The 14,517-nt window shown below is 43.5% G+C and overlaps 1 protein-coding gene across 4 annotated transcripts in view; it reads left to right on the top strand.

Moving 5' to 3' along the window:
• Positions 1-14,517, top strand: part of ZNF385B (zinc finger protein 385B) — a 208,341-nt gene that overhangs the window by 192,020 nt on the left and 1,804 nt on the right. For 3 of the 4 annotated variants that reach the window (XM_066612361.1, XM_066612359.1, XM_066612362.1), the window contains 3 exons: positions 7,358-7,627; positions 10,816-10,994; positions 12,248-12,349. In XM_066612361.1, the coding sequence (XP_066468458.1) occupies positions 7,358-7,627; positions 10,816-10,994; positions 12,248-12,349 (551 nt within the window). The remainder of the gene's footprint in view (positions 1-7,357; positions 7,628-10,815; positions 10,995-12,247; positions 12,350-14,517) is intronic. The other variant, XM_066612360.1, reaches the window with a different exon arrangement.

Below are 14,517 nucleotides of genomic sequence, written 5' to 3'. Positions count from 1 at the left end.
CGCAAACATGCCTTGCGGCACGTTTGCAACACCCCCAGGTCGGCACAAGTGACTTGTGCCGGTCTAACCCAGGGGTTAGGATTGCACTGTTAGGCACTTAATATAAACATATAGGTTGGTATTTATTTGGCTTATCCTAGTTCACAGGTGTTGGTTCCTTCACATGGTGCAGAGGTGGCATTCAAGAACGAGCAGGTTGGCTACTGGCTGAGGGCTTGTGCCCATCAGAGAGTCAATTTGGACCCTCAGTGCTAGTGGAAATGGTAACACCCAGTGTACCATCAGGAGGTGGTTGGAGGGGCATTACAGGCAGTCCAGTGCAGCAACCTGTCAGTTCTGACACACAGCATAGCTGATTTGTGGTATTTGCTACCATGGAAGGTGGTGATCGCCACTGGTTTATATGTCTTGTAAAAGGACTAGACATGTTTATGGAGGATGAGACCTGATGCTTGTTTTACTATGAATAGAAGGCCCCACCCCACATTATATGGGAAGAGTTAAGAGATGTTCCACTTCAAGCTGATTTACATGCAGGTCTACAGGGTTATTCTTTTTCTGTACCGTCCTGTGTCTTTTAAAGCCTCATTTCTCAATAGACCACACAACTGCTTACGAATTTGGTACTGTCAGTTTCTCATTATTCAGAAAATGGGGCAGTAAAGCAGAAAAGAATTGTTTCAGAATTCCTTTTCAAATCTGCCTAACTTTTTCTTAATGAATGTCAAGGAGCAATCTGGTGTCTTGTGTGTGTGTTTTAATGATAATGAAATTTAAGACAGAAAGCTTTTACAGTTGCAATAAGAAATGTGACCTCCAACAACTTTTTAATTACTCTTTCTGTTGTCTAATTCCTTGTGCTATGTATGATATATGTTATTAATTCTGCCCTTCATTATAATATAATTAATTTTGTAAATTAATGATTCAAAAGATTCACTCCAGTGTGTGTGTGTGTGTGTGTTTTCTCCTAGGACAGGGGTTCTCAAACTTTTTAGCACTGAACCCACTTTTTATAATGACAATTTGTCAGGGCCCACTGGGAGTGATGTCATTAACCTAGAAGTGATATCATTGCTGGAAGTGACATCATCAGACAAGAAAACTTTTAACAATCCTAACTACAATCCTAGCCACACTTCTTCAAGAATAAGCCACATTGACTATCATTGTAAAAAAATATGCATAGTAGCCTGTTAAAGTACAGATCTGTAATATTTCCCCAAATACAGTCACATACCATGGTAGCAGTAGGTCTTATATATTAAAAATAAAATATTTAAATGAATAGGGACCCACCTAAAATTGGCTTGTGACCCACCTAGTGGGTCCCAACACACAGTTTGAGAAACACTGTCCTAGGAGATTTTCTAAGGCATTTTATTCATCTAGAACAGTAGTTCTCAAACTAGTGGGTCGTGCCCACGAGCTCGTGTAATGGTGCCCTGTTCCCTTTAAGGGGTGGGTGCAGGTGGAAAGCAGTGAACCAATCCCCAGGATCACACCCGTGCGGGGAGCTATTTTTAAACATATATGCTCTCAGGGTCTAGGGGATGTGGGGAGCCCCGCAGAGCACTTGCAAGGTCTCCCCACGGCTTCTAAATAGTGAAAGTTGCAAGTACGATTAAACCATAAGTGGAATTTATGGAGTAAATTTATGGAGTAGGTTGCCAGGTCTTTCACCAACTCTCCCCATTTCTCTGGGCTTGGGACCGGCACACACACAAGCGTTAACAAGTGTGCATGGCTGGGTTGCCAAAAAACTTTGGTGATGCCAAAGACTGTTCCACTATCATACAATTTCTCTAATATCCCATGCCAGCAAGATTCTCCTTAAGATCTTACAGAAATGATTGGCACCAATTTTAGAAAGGGAATTACCAGATATACAAGCCAGCTTTAGAAGGGGTCGTGGTACCCGTGATCATATTTTGAGCTTGCGATGGATTCTAGAAAAATCACATGAATACCAGAAAGATGTCTATATCTGTTTCGTCAATTACAAGAAAGCTTTTTATTGTGTTGATCATGATAAGCTGTGGGGTGCCCTAGAAGAACTTGGAGTACCAAAACGTCTGGTTAAACTGGTGCAATCACTATACATGTATCAAGAAGCCACAGTACAAACAACATACGGAGATTCTGCCTGGTTCAAGACTGGAAAAGGAGTATGGCAAGGATGCATCCTTTTACCTATCCTGTTCAGTCTGTAAACTGAAGTGATCATCAGAAAGCTAGATCTGGATGAATCAAACATCGGAATAAAAATTGGAGGCAGGAACATTAATAACATTCGATACGTGGATGACACTACCTTACTTGTAAAAACCAAAAAAGAATGATTATGCTTGGAATGGTTGGCATAAAAAGAAAGCCAAGTCATCAAAGGAAAAATGGATGGACACCATTAAGGCTGACATTATTCAGAGCATAGAGCAACTGAAAGAAATGGTTCAAGACCGAAAACTTTGGCGCCATAGGATCCATAGGATCGCTGAAAGTCGGACCCAACTGAATGTGGCTTGAAGAAGAAGAATGCCACCAAACCTGCGCCTTCCCAGACCTGCTCCATGCTTCTCCCAACACCAGTCACTTCTTTGCTGAGTTACCTGGGTCAGTGCAGCACTGTCACTGCATGTGAGACTGTTGCGACCGCCTCATCAAGCGCTCCAGCAATGCACAGCTTCTTATGCTGTTGGAGGCTGGATCGTTACTGCCTTAATGCAGTCGCTGCTGGCGGAATGCTGATTCCACTGGGTCCACCATTGCTGGCACCCAGTAGGATTGGGCTGTAAGTGGGGAAAAAAAATCATTTGAGGTTTCTTAAAAATATAAATGTCTTGAAAGAACCCTGCCGACACTGTACTGCTATAGAAAACAGGACAACAAACCCTTACAGGGTTTGTTTTATGGTGATTTTTGAAATAGTCATGATACCGCACAAAGAAATTGGAAGCTAACTAGACTACAACTAATTTAAGCCTCCACTGCTGAATCACAATATGAAAGCAAACTATTAATAAATGCATGCAGCTACTCTGACAGAGGTCTTAAACAACACAAGAGACAACAGTTTTTGTCATGTTCAGCCCCAAGCTACACATAATTAGAGGACTTTCTTTCTCAAGACTTTAAAATAAATGGAAGGTGGTGTGTGCTTTGTATTAGGAATGGGTAAAGAGTCACCATATTTGTCCTTTTTCTGTGACTTCAGGCAATAAAAAGATTTATTATTTGAAATAGCCCATCACAAGAATGTAACAAACATTTCCCACTGATATTTGCATAGTGCACACAAGTGAGTGAGGCCTTCTGTAGTGAGTATTCCAGAGGACACGAAATATATTTCTCACCTGCTTCTGTCTGGAAGCTCTTATCCTCAGTTCTTTGCTTTCTCTATCATGCTATTATTAGCAGCAGCAATAAAATCCCCAGAGTTCACAAGGCTTTTGGCGATTGCTTGTTCAAGCTCTTAGATATAAGAATAGAGAAAATACAGTGCACTCTTAAGCAAGACATGCCTTCCTACAGGTACACTGGAACTTCTTTGGCCTTGTATGAGACTGCAGAACTCATGAGAGGCCTCCATCCTGCTGCACCATCAGAGGAAGAAGTCAGGAAAACATGAGGGAACAACTGTAAAAAAAGAATTTCAAAATCAGTAGCCCCTTACTGCAGCAACAAAACATGCTCCGGTGTTAGCTTTAACGCCGTGTTAAACTTTAATTGTGTTAGCTTTAACCACTGGCATTAGATATGCATTACTTATAATTCTACCATGCAAAGCTTTTAACACTAACCCAGAAATGGACAGAGGACAAATATGGTAAAAGCAAGATTAGCAGCCCAATGCTAACTGAATGAAGCATGTACAGTGCTTTGCAGCAGCTCAAGGAGCCAGTACACTGGTAGGAAGGCCAGAATCTTCCTGTGTACAATGGCAAAGCGACAGAGGCCCACCAAAGTATGTATTCCTGGTAAATGAAGCAGAACAGGACACGGATGGAGTTGAAGGGGGTGGAAGGAGGATGGAACGAGGAGGAGATTGGGTGAGAGGGTGGGTTCATGTGCCAAATCCGGAGCTCCTTCCCAGGCCTGATCCACCTGCAGGGATAACACCTGCCGATGCAAGTTTGAATTGGCCCTTGCAGGTGCTAGGGCTTACCCCGGATCAGGGGGACAAATGTTCCCTTATCGTGAGAGTCCTTCAGCAGCCAAAAATCTCCTGCAGGTTGTAGCATAGCTGTGCCACACTGCTGCATCACCGCACAGGGATTTAGGGCCCAGTCCTATACAGTGCGCGCCAGCTTACCACCAGCATGCTCTCTCACAAACGTGTCAAAAGGCACGTCTATGGCCCCTAGCGCTGGTCCAGCACCAGCTCAGCGCTGGCCAACACTGGGCTAGCGCCAGTGGACCTCCACTGCACCATGGTTGCATGAACCATGGTTGCATGAACCACCAGGTGGCGGAGAGACAGGTGGAGTCATGGGGGGAAGGTGGGAAGGAGACATTCCAGGGCAGGGGGAGGTGGTGGAGGGCTGGCGCATGGAGATGTGCATGGAGGAAGAAGTGGGGCAGGAGGGAGGTGGGATGATCCTGAGCATCCGTGTCGGGCTGGCTACCCAGCACGGAGGTTCTTGATTCTTATGCCGACCGTTAGGTTGCCGTAGAATCAAGTAGCCCCATTGCGGGGCTACTCGCCTTACCCTAGGGAAGGGGACGAAAGTCCCCTTCTCCCGAGGAGCCGCCTACACTACCTGGGTTGTTCTTGGGATGCAGTAGCAGACATTTTTGGCACTGCTGCAGCCCTGCATGCCAGGCAGCTCAGGATTGGGCTGCCTGTTACTTTCCTAATTACCATTTCTTTTAGTTGGAAAAGTTGTATAAAAGTGATAATATTGTTGAAATATTCCTATACGTTGATAAAAAATAACAGTATCATCTATGCATAACTTTGAATATGTCCGTTTAGAAAGCTAGAAATAAAAAGTTCTTCACTGATCTGTCAACCACTATTATAAAGTATGTGCGTAAGAGAGTATGTACACCTCTTTGACTGGTTCATGATTGCAGTTGAATGATTGCTTTCCAAGTGTCTGAATCTGACAGCATGATGATGGTTTATTAATTCCTTGCAAGTTTACTCCAAATTGGTTACAGTTGTTGAAATACTTTTTTATAACTTGAAAAAGGTTATAAAACAGAAACATAAGAAAACATTAGAAGACAATTAGAATAGAAAAAAATAGGGATAAATGTGATCCTTAATTCTCCTACTACAAAATATCACAAATAACATCCGTTTTTCTATAAGCTTATATGCATATTCCTTAATAAGATGGGTGGGGGGTGGGTGGCCGGTGAGCGGCCCCGGGGGTGGGTGGGTGGGTGGGTGGGGAGTGGGAGGCGGGGCTGGAATCCGGCAGTTATGCTGTGTCCCAACCCCTGTACCCGGGGAGATTGGAGCGGCTTGCCCAGAGGTAAGGAGAAAAGTTTACCCTTGCCTCTGGCTGAGCTGCTTTTGGCCCCTATCCTGCACTGGATGCAGCGCAAGCCTCCTGGCTTGTCTGTTCCAGCGCAGGATAGGATTGCGCCCTAAGGCTCCTCCAATCTAGCTCAGAGCTTGCCTCAGAGCCCTATTTTTGCCTCTTAAATCCTGTTTTTGGAAACTGCTACAGTGCATCACACCCCATTCAGCAGAAACAGACCAATCTTGGTCCTTGGTGCTGCCTCACCACTGACTCACCAACTTCCCTGTATCTTTCCTTTTGCCTCATGTAATGACGTGATTAGTACTTCTATCATTTTCCTTCTTCATGTGAGGTGTGTGTGAAAGACTGCTTTGTTTTGATTCCCTTTCACTATTACTGTTAAACTTATGCTGCGATAAATACGAAAATACATTTATGGCACCTTTCACTCTTACCTCCCTCATCATTTCCTGCTGAGCCATTGAGCTGTGCCTTTTCACAGGAAACCAGCACACAAGATAGCCCGTCCGTGTGCTCATGTTAACCCATTTTTGCCTGCTTCACAGGTGTACACATCTGGTCCCTGTTGCATATATGCAGCGTCGGGCAGAAATGTTAGCGTGTCTTTAAAAGTACATCCAGCAGCACCACAGTAAGAGCAGCACCACTTGCAAAGAGATATTGTAAAAAGCAAACAAAAAGGTTCAGACTATATAAAACCTCATTAAATTAAAAGAATAGTAAAACACATTGGAATATATTAATTGCTGTACATGAGTTTATATGTTCCATCAGTAGGTGTTTTATCACTATCTTCTGCTGTATAACGTTAAAAGTTCTTTAAAATATTCATTTGCCTGTGGAAGTTATCAGTACAGCTAGGCTAAAGCCAAGCTGATAATCTCTTATTGCTCGCTTTGGCCACACTTTGCACATTTGGAAGTTGCTCAGTATACTCCAAGGAACCTTCCCCGTGAATCATTTTAATGAAAGTCTGGCCATGGTAATTCTAAACTGCAGTCCTTCTGCATCGTGTAGTTTAAAAATGATTTTTAAAACAATTTGCAAATACAATCAATTTTATTAAATGTTTCCCTCTCCTTGTTTTCGACTTTAAAATTAAAACATGAGTGATATTAGATTTCTGGGAAATGTGCCAGTTAATGTGCCTGCAAACCACCCTGGTCCAAGAACCAAATTTCTCAATCAATTTAACTTCTGTCTTAGCCTCAGAAATATACGTATATTCTCAGTTAAGCCAGTGCAACTCTCAGACTGCATTAGTGGAATGGGTGCAAATAGGCACATGTGTTTACTGCAAGTGGCAGACCTTATTCGGTGCACTGTTTTGTTCATATGTCATAGCTTCTGGACCAACCTTAAATTGGTCATTTTAGTAAAGCTGTCAACAGTTCTATAAGAACCAGAAAGCTCATGCTAGCGGACACTGTAATCAGAAGTGTAACTAGGGCAGAGCCTGGGGGCACCTGCTCCAAGTGCTCCACCAAGAGGGGGCACATGATGACCCCTCAGGCTCCACCCTAGTTATGGAGGAGGTGCTGGTGGCTTATCACCCCCTGTTCCTTCTCCTTCTTGAGAAGGAAAGCCTTCTTCCTCTTCTTCTTCTTGAAGGGGAGCCTCCACAGAAAAAGGAACGGGTGGCACAAAGCCATCACATCAAGCACCCCTCCTCTGGGAGGAATCCAGCAGTGATGTTTCGTGGCACCATGTCACATGACATTGTGATGTCACTGCCCTGGGTGTCAGGGCAGGGTTAGAATTAATAGCTATGTACAGATGCCCTAAGTAACAGTTAATGGGGATCCTAACGATAGAAACTGAAGGCAGTCTAGCAGGCTAACAGTTCTCTCTCTTTCTTTCAGAAGACAGGACAAATATGAAAACTAATGCCCCTAGCCTGCTTTCCACAGTGGAAGTGGTGCCCTTCATATCCGAGTCTGGAACATCAGTTACGGTGGTGGCAGCGGCGGAGGCAGCAGCAACGCTCTCATCATCCGCTTCCTCCAAGAGCACAAATGGAACTACTGATGCCGTTTCTGAATCGGAAGAAGAGAAAGCCAAAAAGCTGCTTTACTGTTCGTTATGCAAAGTGGCTGTGAACTCCCTGTCGCAGTTAGAGGCCCATAACACGGGTGAGTGTCTACCAGAAATAACTAAATGCATAAGTGTATTTTTGAAAGAAGTTAATATATTTGGCGTTTAGTCACTGCAGTCTATGTAGCTGTTCATCTCCAGTATTTTTTTTCTAAAATGGAAACACAGTTTTATTTAAAATATACAGTGGCAATTATTATATCTCTTCCCGACAGACAACACAGGAAGCATAAATCTTGTTCTTTATTAAAGCTCTTAATCTTCTGGTTACACTGAAATAGACATCTATTACATTGCTCAGTGAAGCTATTTTCCATGAATATTCTTGTTGCCCTGACTGGTAGTTTCTCCTAGCTGCTTGGAGTTCATATTTTACTCTGATTCCAGAAGATACTCTTGCACAGCACAAACTCAGAAGACTATTTATTGTTACTTTCCAGGATGGATCTTTCAGGGGCATTTCAAATGTTGCAGCCTACCCCCATGGAAGCTGCTGGAGGGGTCTTCCCCTGTGCTCCAGATGGCAAGTTGTAGAAATGAATATTCCCAGTCAATAAAGTGCACTACACAGAAAGCATCTGGATGAAATCAGATCTATGATGACCTGTTAACTGGACAAAGTTAACTGGACAAACCCCCTTTTTATTTTTAGTAGAGGAAGAGCAAGTTCCCCTATATATCCTAGCATAGCATTTCTCCCAGTTTCTGTTGCTGGTGTGGTGTCTCCCATGTGACTCTTTTTTTTAACACTATGAATCATTTTGGAACAGGGAATCATCTCATTTCTTTACTAGGTACACCACTTTGAGAACTTTTATTTTAAAACATTATATAAAAATACACTGTGGCTTTTGTACAGTGTTTTACCAGTACACGTGTGTGCATCAGTAATGTAGAGGAGGGAAAAGTCTTAAATGGACTAAAAGCGATAGCCAGTTGTGCATATGTTAGAAACCACAATTCAGGAGGAGTGGAATACTGGGACAGGGTAAACCCGCTGAATAGTCAAGGAATAGGGAAAAAAGAGATTTGCTCACCCCTTTCTTTACACTGGGGTAAAAGGCCCTGTGATGGTGCAACAGCCATTTAGGGTCACTGCCTTAAGGTAGCGGTAGATACCAGCCATCACAAACCCTGGATGGCACCGCCACAGATAGGCTGGCACAGGAGGTGGTTTGTGGGTCAGGAGCGGGAGGAACTGGGGGGCATGCCAAGGGCAGTAGGGGTTTATGACAGTAACTATCCTATCCCTATCAGATCCTATCCCCCATTTTGCCACCCAACATGCCCCTCCCCCAGCTCTCCTTGAACTTGAGCCAGCAAAATGACTGGGCAGGTCCAAGGAGATCCATATTGGTCAGCCTACCAGGTAAAGAAATACTGTCCACAGGCTGTCCAGTTCCCGCTGCCCCCCCCCAGCACCATAGCATTCAGTGCTTCCCATTCTGTTGGTGTGGCTACATGCTGTAATGTGGCAGGGGGTAGGATTGGGCTGCTAAATGTTGAGCAAGTGCCAGTGCGTTGCCATCGCTGCCCCCGAATGGTTCCAGTGGTGAGTGGGAGGGACCGCTTACACTGCATGTTGTGGGCTTGCTGTACTTAACATGCTGCTACCGCCCCTCTGGCTATGCTACTGGGTTGTAGCAAAAGCAAGGCAGAGTTCTGTGGTCCTCTGAAGGTTAACTGATTTATGGTGGCATCAGCTTTCATAGTCCAGAGCCCCCCTTCCTCAGGTACTCAACCTCAACTCAGGCATGAGTGGGATTAAATGGACAAAAACGAGCCAGTTAACCGAAGCGTATGCTCAGGACCACAGAGTTATTCTGCTCCTGTGTGTGGGTCTTGTGCTCACAGCTGCTCTATTGTATCGTTGGGTTTTGTTTTGTTTTTAACATTCAGAGAATAGATGTTGCTCAAATCTATTTTTCATTTCCCCAGGAGGAATATAATTGTGCCTATGAATCTTTTTCTTCAAAGTGTTTTTGAGATTTTATTTTGGAAAAGAACAGCAGCAAGAAAGAGCCATATGTTCTTTCTGTCCCCTCATGAAGGGAATAAACTCAAAGAAGAAAACGTGTCTTTTTCATGCAGTATTTACTCCTCATGTTCTGGTCAGCAAAGGCTGCTTGAAGAAGTTGAAAGGGGCAGACATTGCCAAGTTGCTAGAACTAGAAAAACAAAGGTGATTCTTCCCAAACGCAGGGTTCCTGATTAGTGACAATACAGGGACAGCTGGAACATTTGCAGAAGAAAATCAGTGGGCAGAACAGGGGCATCTTTTGAATTCTCACCACTCCCCATCTCCCAGACTATTTTTTCCCCAATAGGGCTTACTTCCCGTCCTGGATTCAGTTGAAGAGACAAATGGGAAAGGGAAGGGGTTATAGGGGAGAGTTAGTGGGTGGTGAAAGGGTTAAGCAACCTAACTGTTGGTTCTCCCCTGCAAATGTCATGCTGTCTGCCCTCTGCATTGGAGTTACGATCAAACATGAGTTTGGGAGGCTTAGGGCGCAATCCTGCCTTTCACTTGTGCCATAAGGCACATTTGTGCTTCCTTGGGAGTAAGCCAGGCTGGCGCACATAGGTGCACTGGCCTGCGGAGGCTGACACACGCCTCCTTGCTTGCTTCTTCAGCAAGCCTTGCATCAGCCCAGCTGGGCTGACGCAAGGATCTGGGGTGGGCGGGGAGGAGGCAGGAGGGAGGCAGGAGATAGGTGTTCCTGGGCAGGGGGAGGGGATGTTGGGGGGCCAGAGAGCAGGAGGCGGGGCTGGGATCCAGCACTTATGCTGGATCCCAACCCCTGTTCCCGGGGAGTTCAGAGCAGCTTCAAGCCGCTTCACACTTCTCTGACTTGTGCCACCTCAGGAGGTGGCAAAAGTCCAAGGAAACCCATAGGGCAAAAGCGCCTTGCCTGGAGGTAAGGGGCAAAGTTTCGCCTTGCCTTTGGCTGAGCTGCTTTGGGCCCCTATCCTGTTCTGGATACAGCACAAATGTCTTGGTCTGCCTGTTCCAGCGCAGGGTAGGATTGCGCCCTTAGTAGCATTAGCCATGAGATGACTACAGGAGAGCGAGGGGCATAGCTCTTTGCTCTGGTCTGAGAGAAACAGAAGAGAGATTTTCAAAAATAAGTGTCAGTAATCCAGACAATGAATGAAACCATATAATGGCTAATATTTTTTAGTTTGCTAAATCCTATTTTTGTTCTTTTGCAAACTGGCTCATCAGGTTCCAAGCACAAGACAATGGTTGAAGCTCGAAATGGTGCAGGTCCTATTAAGTCTTACCCTAGACCTGGATCCCGACTGAAGACTCAGATTGGCGCTAAGGGCTCAGGGCTGCAGAACAAAACATTTCACTGTGAGATCTGTGATGTCCATGTGAATTCAGAAATTCAGCTTAAGCAGGTACATTGCACACATAAGGAAACCTTCCATTTGTATAGCAGTTGTCAGGTTCTTTGATCATGCAGTCCTTTGTTTCAGATTAGATATGCAGTTCATTAAGCAGCTGAATTTTGTTTGACAAAGGGAAATACCTTGAACCCAAGAGACTGAGAATCTCATGCCTATTATTATTAAGATGTAGCAAGGAAGTCACTGTCTTCTGTGGGGAGAGAGGAAGACTCATAGCTTACTCAGAGTCCTGAAACTCAGGTTTTGCTTTTACTGTATGTTGACTGATGCTCAAACCTTATAGCTTCTCAAGAACACGTTTGAAAATGTTTAGATAGATTGTGACTCTATGAGTCATTTCCTTTAAGTCACAGACATGTTTCTGCAGGTCATTCCCATCATGTCTGAAAGAGTAGTGCAGATTTTATGCCCTCATCTGCCTGCGAGAGATATCATAGTGACATCCTATTGCTGTAGTCTTCTCAGCATACCCACAAGGCCACATTGTGAAAAGTAACCAGTATACGAGCAGAGTTATAATAGTATAACCATGAGTGAGAAATCTGTTGTCAATGTACCTATTTTTCCTTCCCAGATTTTTTAGCACCTTTCCCCCCACTATATTTATATTGCTGCCTTTATGCCCAAGGTGTTCATTTAATTCTGTTTCCCAGTCTATATTCCACCTAATGCCGATTTTAAATTCACAAGCTTAAGCTAGATCTGGGTTTTCTGGTTGTGTAGTTTAGATGGATTTTACTACACAGATCTAGATTCTCTGCTGAAACCTCACTGGGGGCACAATCCTAACCAACTTTCCAGCACCAAGGTAAGGGCAATGCAACTCTGAGGTAAGAGAACAAACATTGCCTTACCCTGAGGAAGCTTCCATGACTGCCCTCCCAACTGTAGGATGCAGTTCATTCCCCACTGCCACAGCTAGGCAAGTGCTGGAAAGTTGGTTAAGATTGTGCTCTCAGTTTACTATTTCTTGGAGTTAATTCAACCATTACATTGGTGGCATTATTCGATGCACAATAACTACAACATCAAAAGGATAGCTTGCTTGTGTACACTTTTGATTTCACCTGAAGCTCAAGCCTGGCACTTCTCATGAATTCAGCAGGATCAGTGGTGAGTCATCAAACACTGAGAAATGGAGTTATGTAGATGAGTAGCATACAAAGATGACTAGGGACAGATTATCTTGCAGTAAACTGACATTTTTATGTCTTTTAAATTTAATTTTTTGTTTTAAATTTAAGCACATTTCAAGCAGAAGGCACAAGGACAGAGTTGCAGGGAAGCCTACGAAACCGAAATATAGTCCTTATAACAAACTGCAGCGTAGTCCAAGTATCCTAGCGGTAAGTATTTCCTATGTATGGAACACATACACATTGGGTGATTTAAGTATTCCTGCTGCCATGATGTTTAGGTGTGTGACATACATGCATATCGCAGCTCATACAAAGGGAGAGATGCCACAACTGTACAAATAATGGTTATAGGGAAGAATAAACAATCTGATGTGGAATGTGTAGCATGGTTGGTAAAAGGTTTTTATTAAAGGTCCATTCCATCCCTTCCCTTCAAAGGTTGAAGCAGATGTTGGCTGTCTGTGCTTCTGCTATTAGCTAAGCCCTTTACACAATTATGCTGTCCCAACAGTCACAAATGAACCTCCAATAATAACATGCCATGCTTCAAGTGAACCTTAGAGAGTGTGACCCTGACATCATTCCAGGATTTTGATTGGCTTTTTCTTTTGCCTTGTTCTTTCCAAGGACAAGTGGAAATTTTACTTTCATTCTATGACAGAGGTTCTTAATCTTTTGTGCCTCCTGCATCTCCAGGAGAATTTCAAACTGCGTACATACACACCCCAAAAGGTTGTTTTTTTAAATATTATTTCAGTTCTTGCTATTTTCCTGAAATTACATTGAACATGCAAAACAGTGGAACTTTAATAGACATTCAATCTCAATCATAGAATTTAAAGACATAAAAGAAACTCAAAACAAAAATGCATGGAAAGACTGAAAACAATAAGTACTGTGACCAATAAGAAAACATATTACAGATTGGGCATCCCTTATCTGAAGTGCTTGGGACCAGAAGCATTTTGGATATCGGATTTTTCCATATTTTGGGATACCTGTATAGACATATTGAGAGATCTTGGGGATAGAGCCCAAATCAAAACACAAAATTCATTTATCTTTCATAAATTATACACATTGCCTAAAGGTAATTTTATATAATATTTTAAATAATTATGTGTATTAAACAAGGTTTGTGCATGAAACATGGTTTATGATTTTATTTCTTTAGGCAAAAAAGTGAAAAGGTCATGTTGGTGCTCAGAGAAGTTCCTTATTTTAGAATATCATATTTTGGAATTCCAGATATGGGATACTCAACCTGTACTAGCTTTTGTTGGCCCTTCAGTTGTCTGGGCCAAATCATACAAAATTTTTAAAAATGGTCCTTATCTAGTTAAAAAAAATGTGTATCAAGGAAGGTTTTTTTTTTTTCCTGTGAGCACCTCACACAGGGATACAGGCCCCACAGGTTGAGAACCCTGTGCTATAGAAAGATTCTGAGCACTTCAGGTATTGTTTATTTTGCCTTTCATCCTGCAGTGTGAAATTCCTTCCATCACTGTTTCTCGGATCCTTCTATTCAAGTCTAGGATGCAATGTTGAGAAGTTGCATGACCCGTCTCTTTATGTTGTTAGTAAGGTTATCTTGAACAAATGTACAAATAATCTACAACAAACCGATGGGTTGAGACCCACCAGCTCATGTAATACTGCCTCTGGACCCTTAGGGGGCAGGGAAAGGGGGAGAGGCAGCAACGCGATCCCCAGGATTGCGTCACTAAGGGGGTGCTTTTACTTACAGAGGGTTGCTGCAATAACCAGGAGTTGCAGAGAGCCCCGCACAGCCCTCTGCAGGGCTCCCCAAGTCTTAGAATGTTGAAAATAAGCAATCACAAACCACTTCCAGTTTGCGATTGCAACCATGAAGTGGTTTGCAATTGTTTGTTTTCAACATTTTAGGACTTGGAGAACCCTGTAGAGGGCTGCACGGGGCTCCCTGCAACTCCTGGACATTGCAGCAGCCCTCTGTAAGTAAAAGAACCCTGCTTCGCCCCCATTAGCAATGCAATGGGGATTGTGTCGCTTCCTTTGCCTCCCTCCCCCGCAAAGACTTACCTCAGGAGTTTTACTCCCAAGATGTTTGAGAACCGCTGGTCTACAAAAATAGGATAGCCATTGAAATTGCTGACAAAGGTTTTGGAAGTGCATGACTCTCCTGCAACAGCTTTGTTGGTCCATTTGGTCCATTCCTGAGTTCAGTTTAAAATGCTGGTTATCATCTTTAAAGCCCTAAGTGGCTAAGGACCATCAATGCAATGCAATTCATAGGGCCACTATAGATGCCAAACATGTCTAGGACCAGGGTTATTGCATTGAAGGGGGAGGCGAACATTAAATTTACGTGTCCTGCAATCCTGTATGCACTTTCC

This window comes from Tiliqua scincoides, chromosome 1 (genome assembly GCF_035046505.1).
Source record: "Tiliqua scincoides isolate rTilSci1 chromosome 1, rTilSci1.hap2, whole genome shotgun sequence".
NCBI lineage: Eukaryota > Metazoa > Chordata > Lepidosauria > Squamata > Scincidae > Tiliqua > Tiliqua scincoides.
This window is presented reverse-complemented; position numbering and strand designations above follow the sequence as displayed.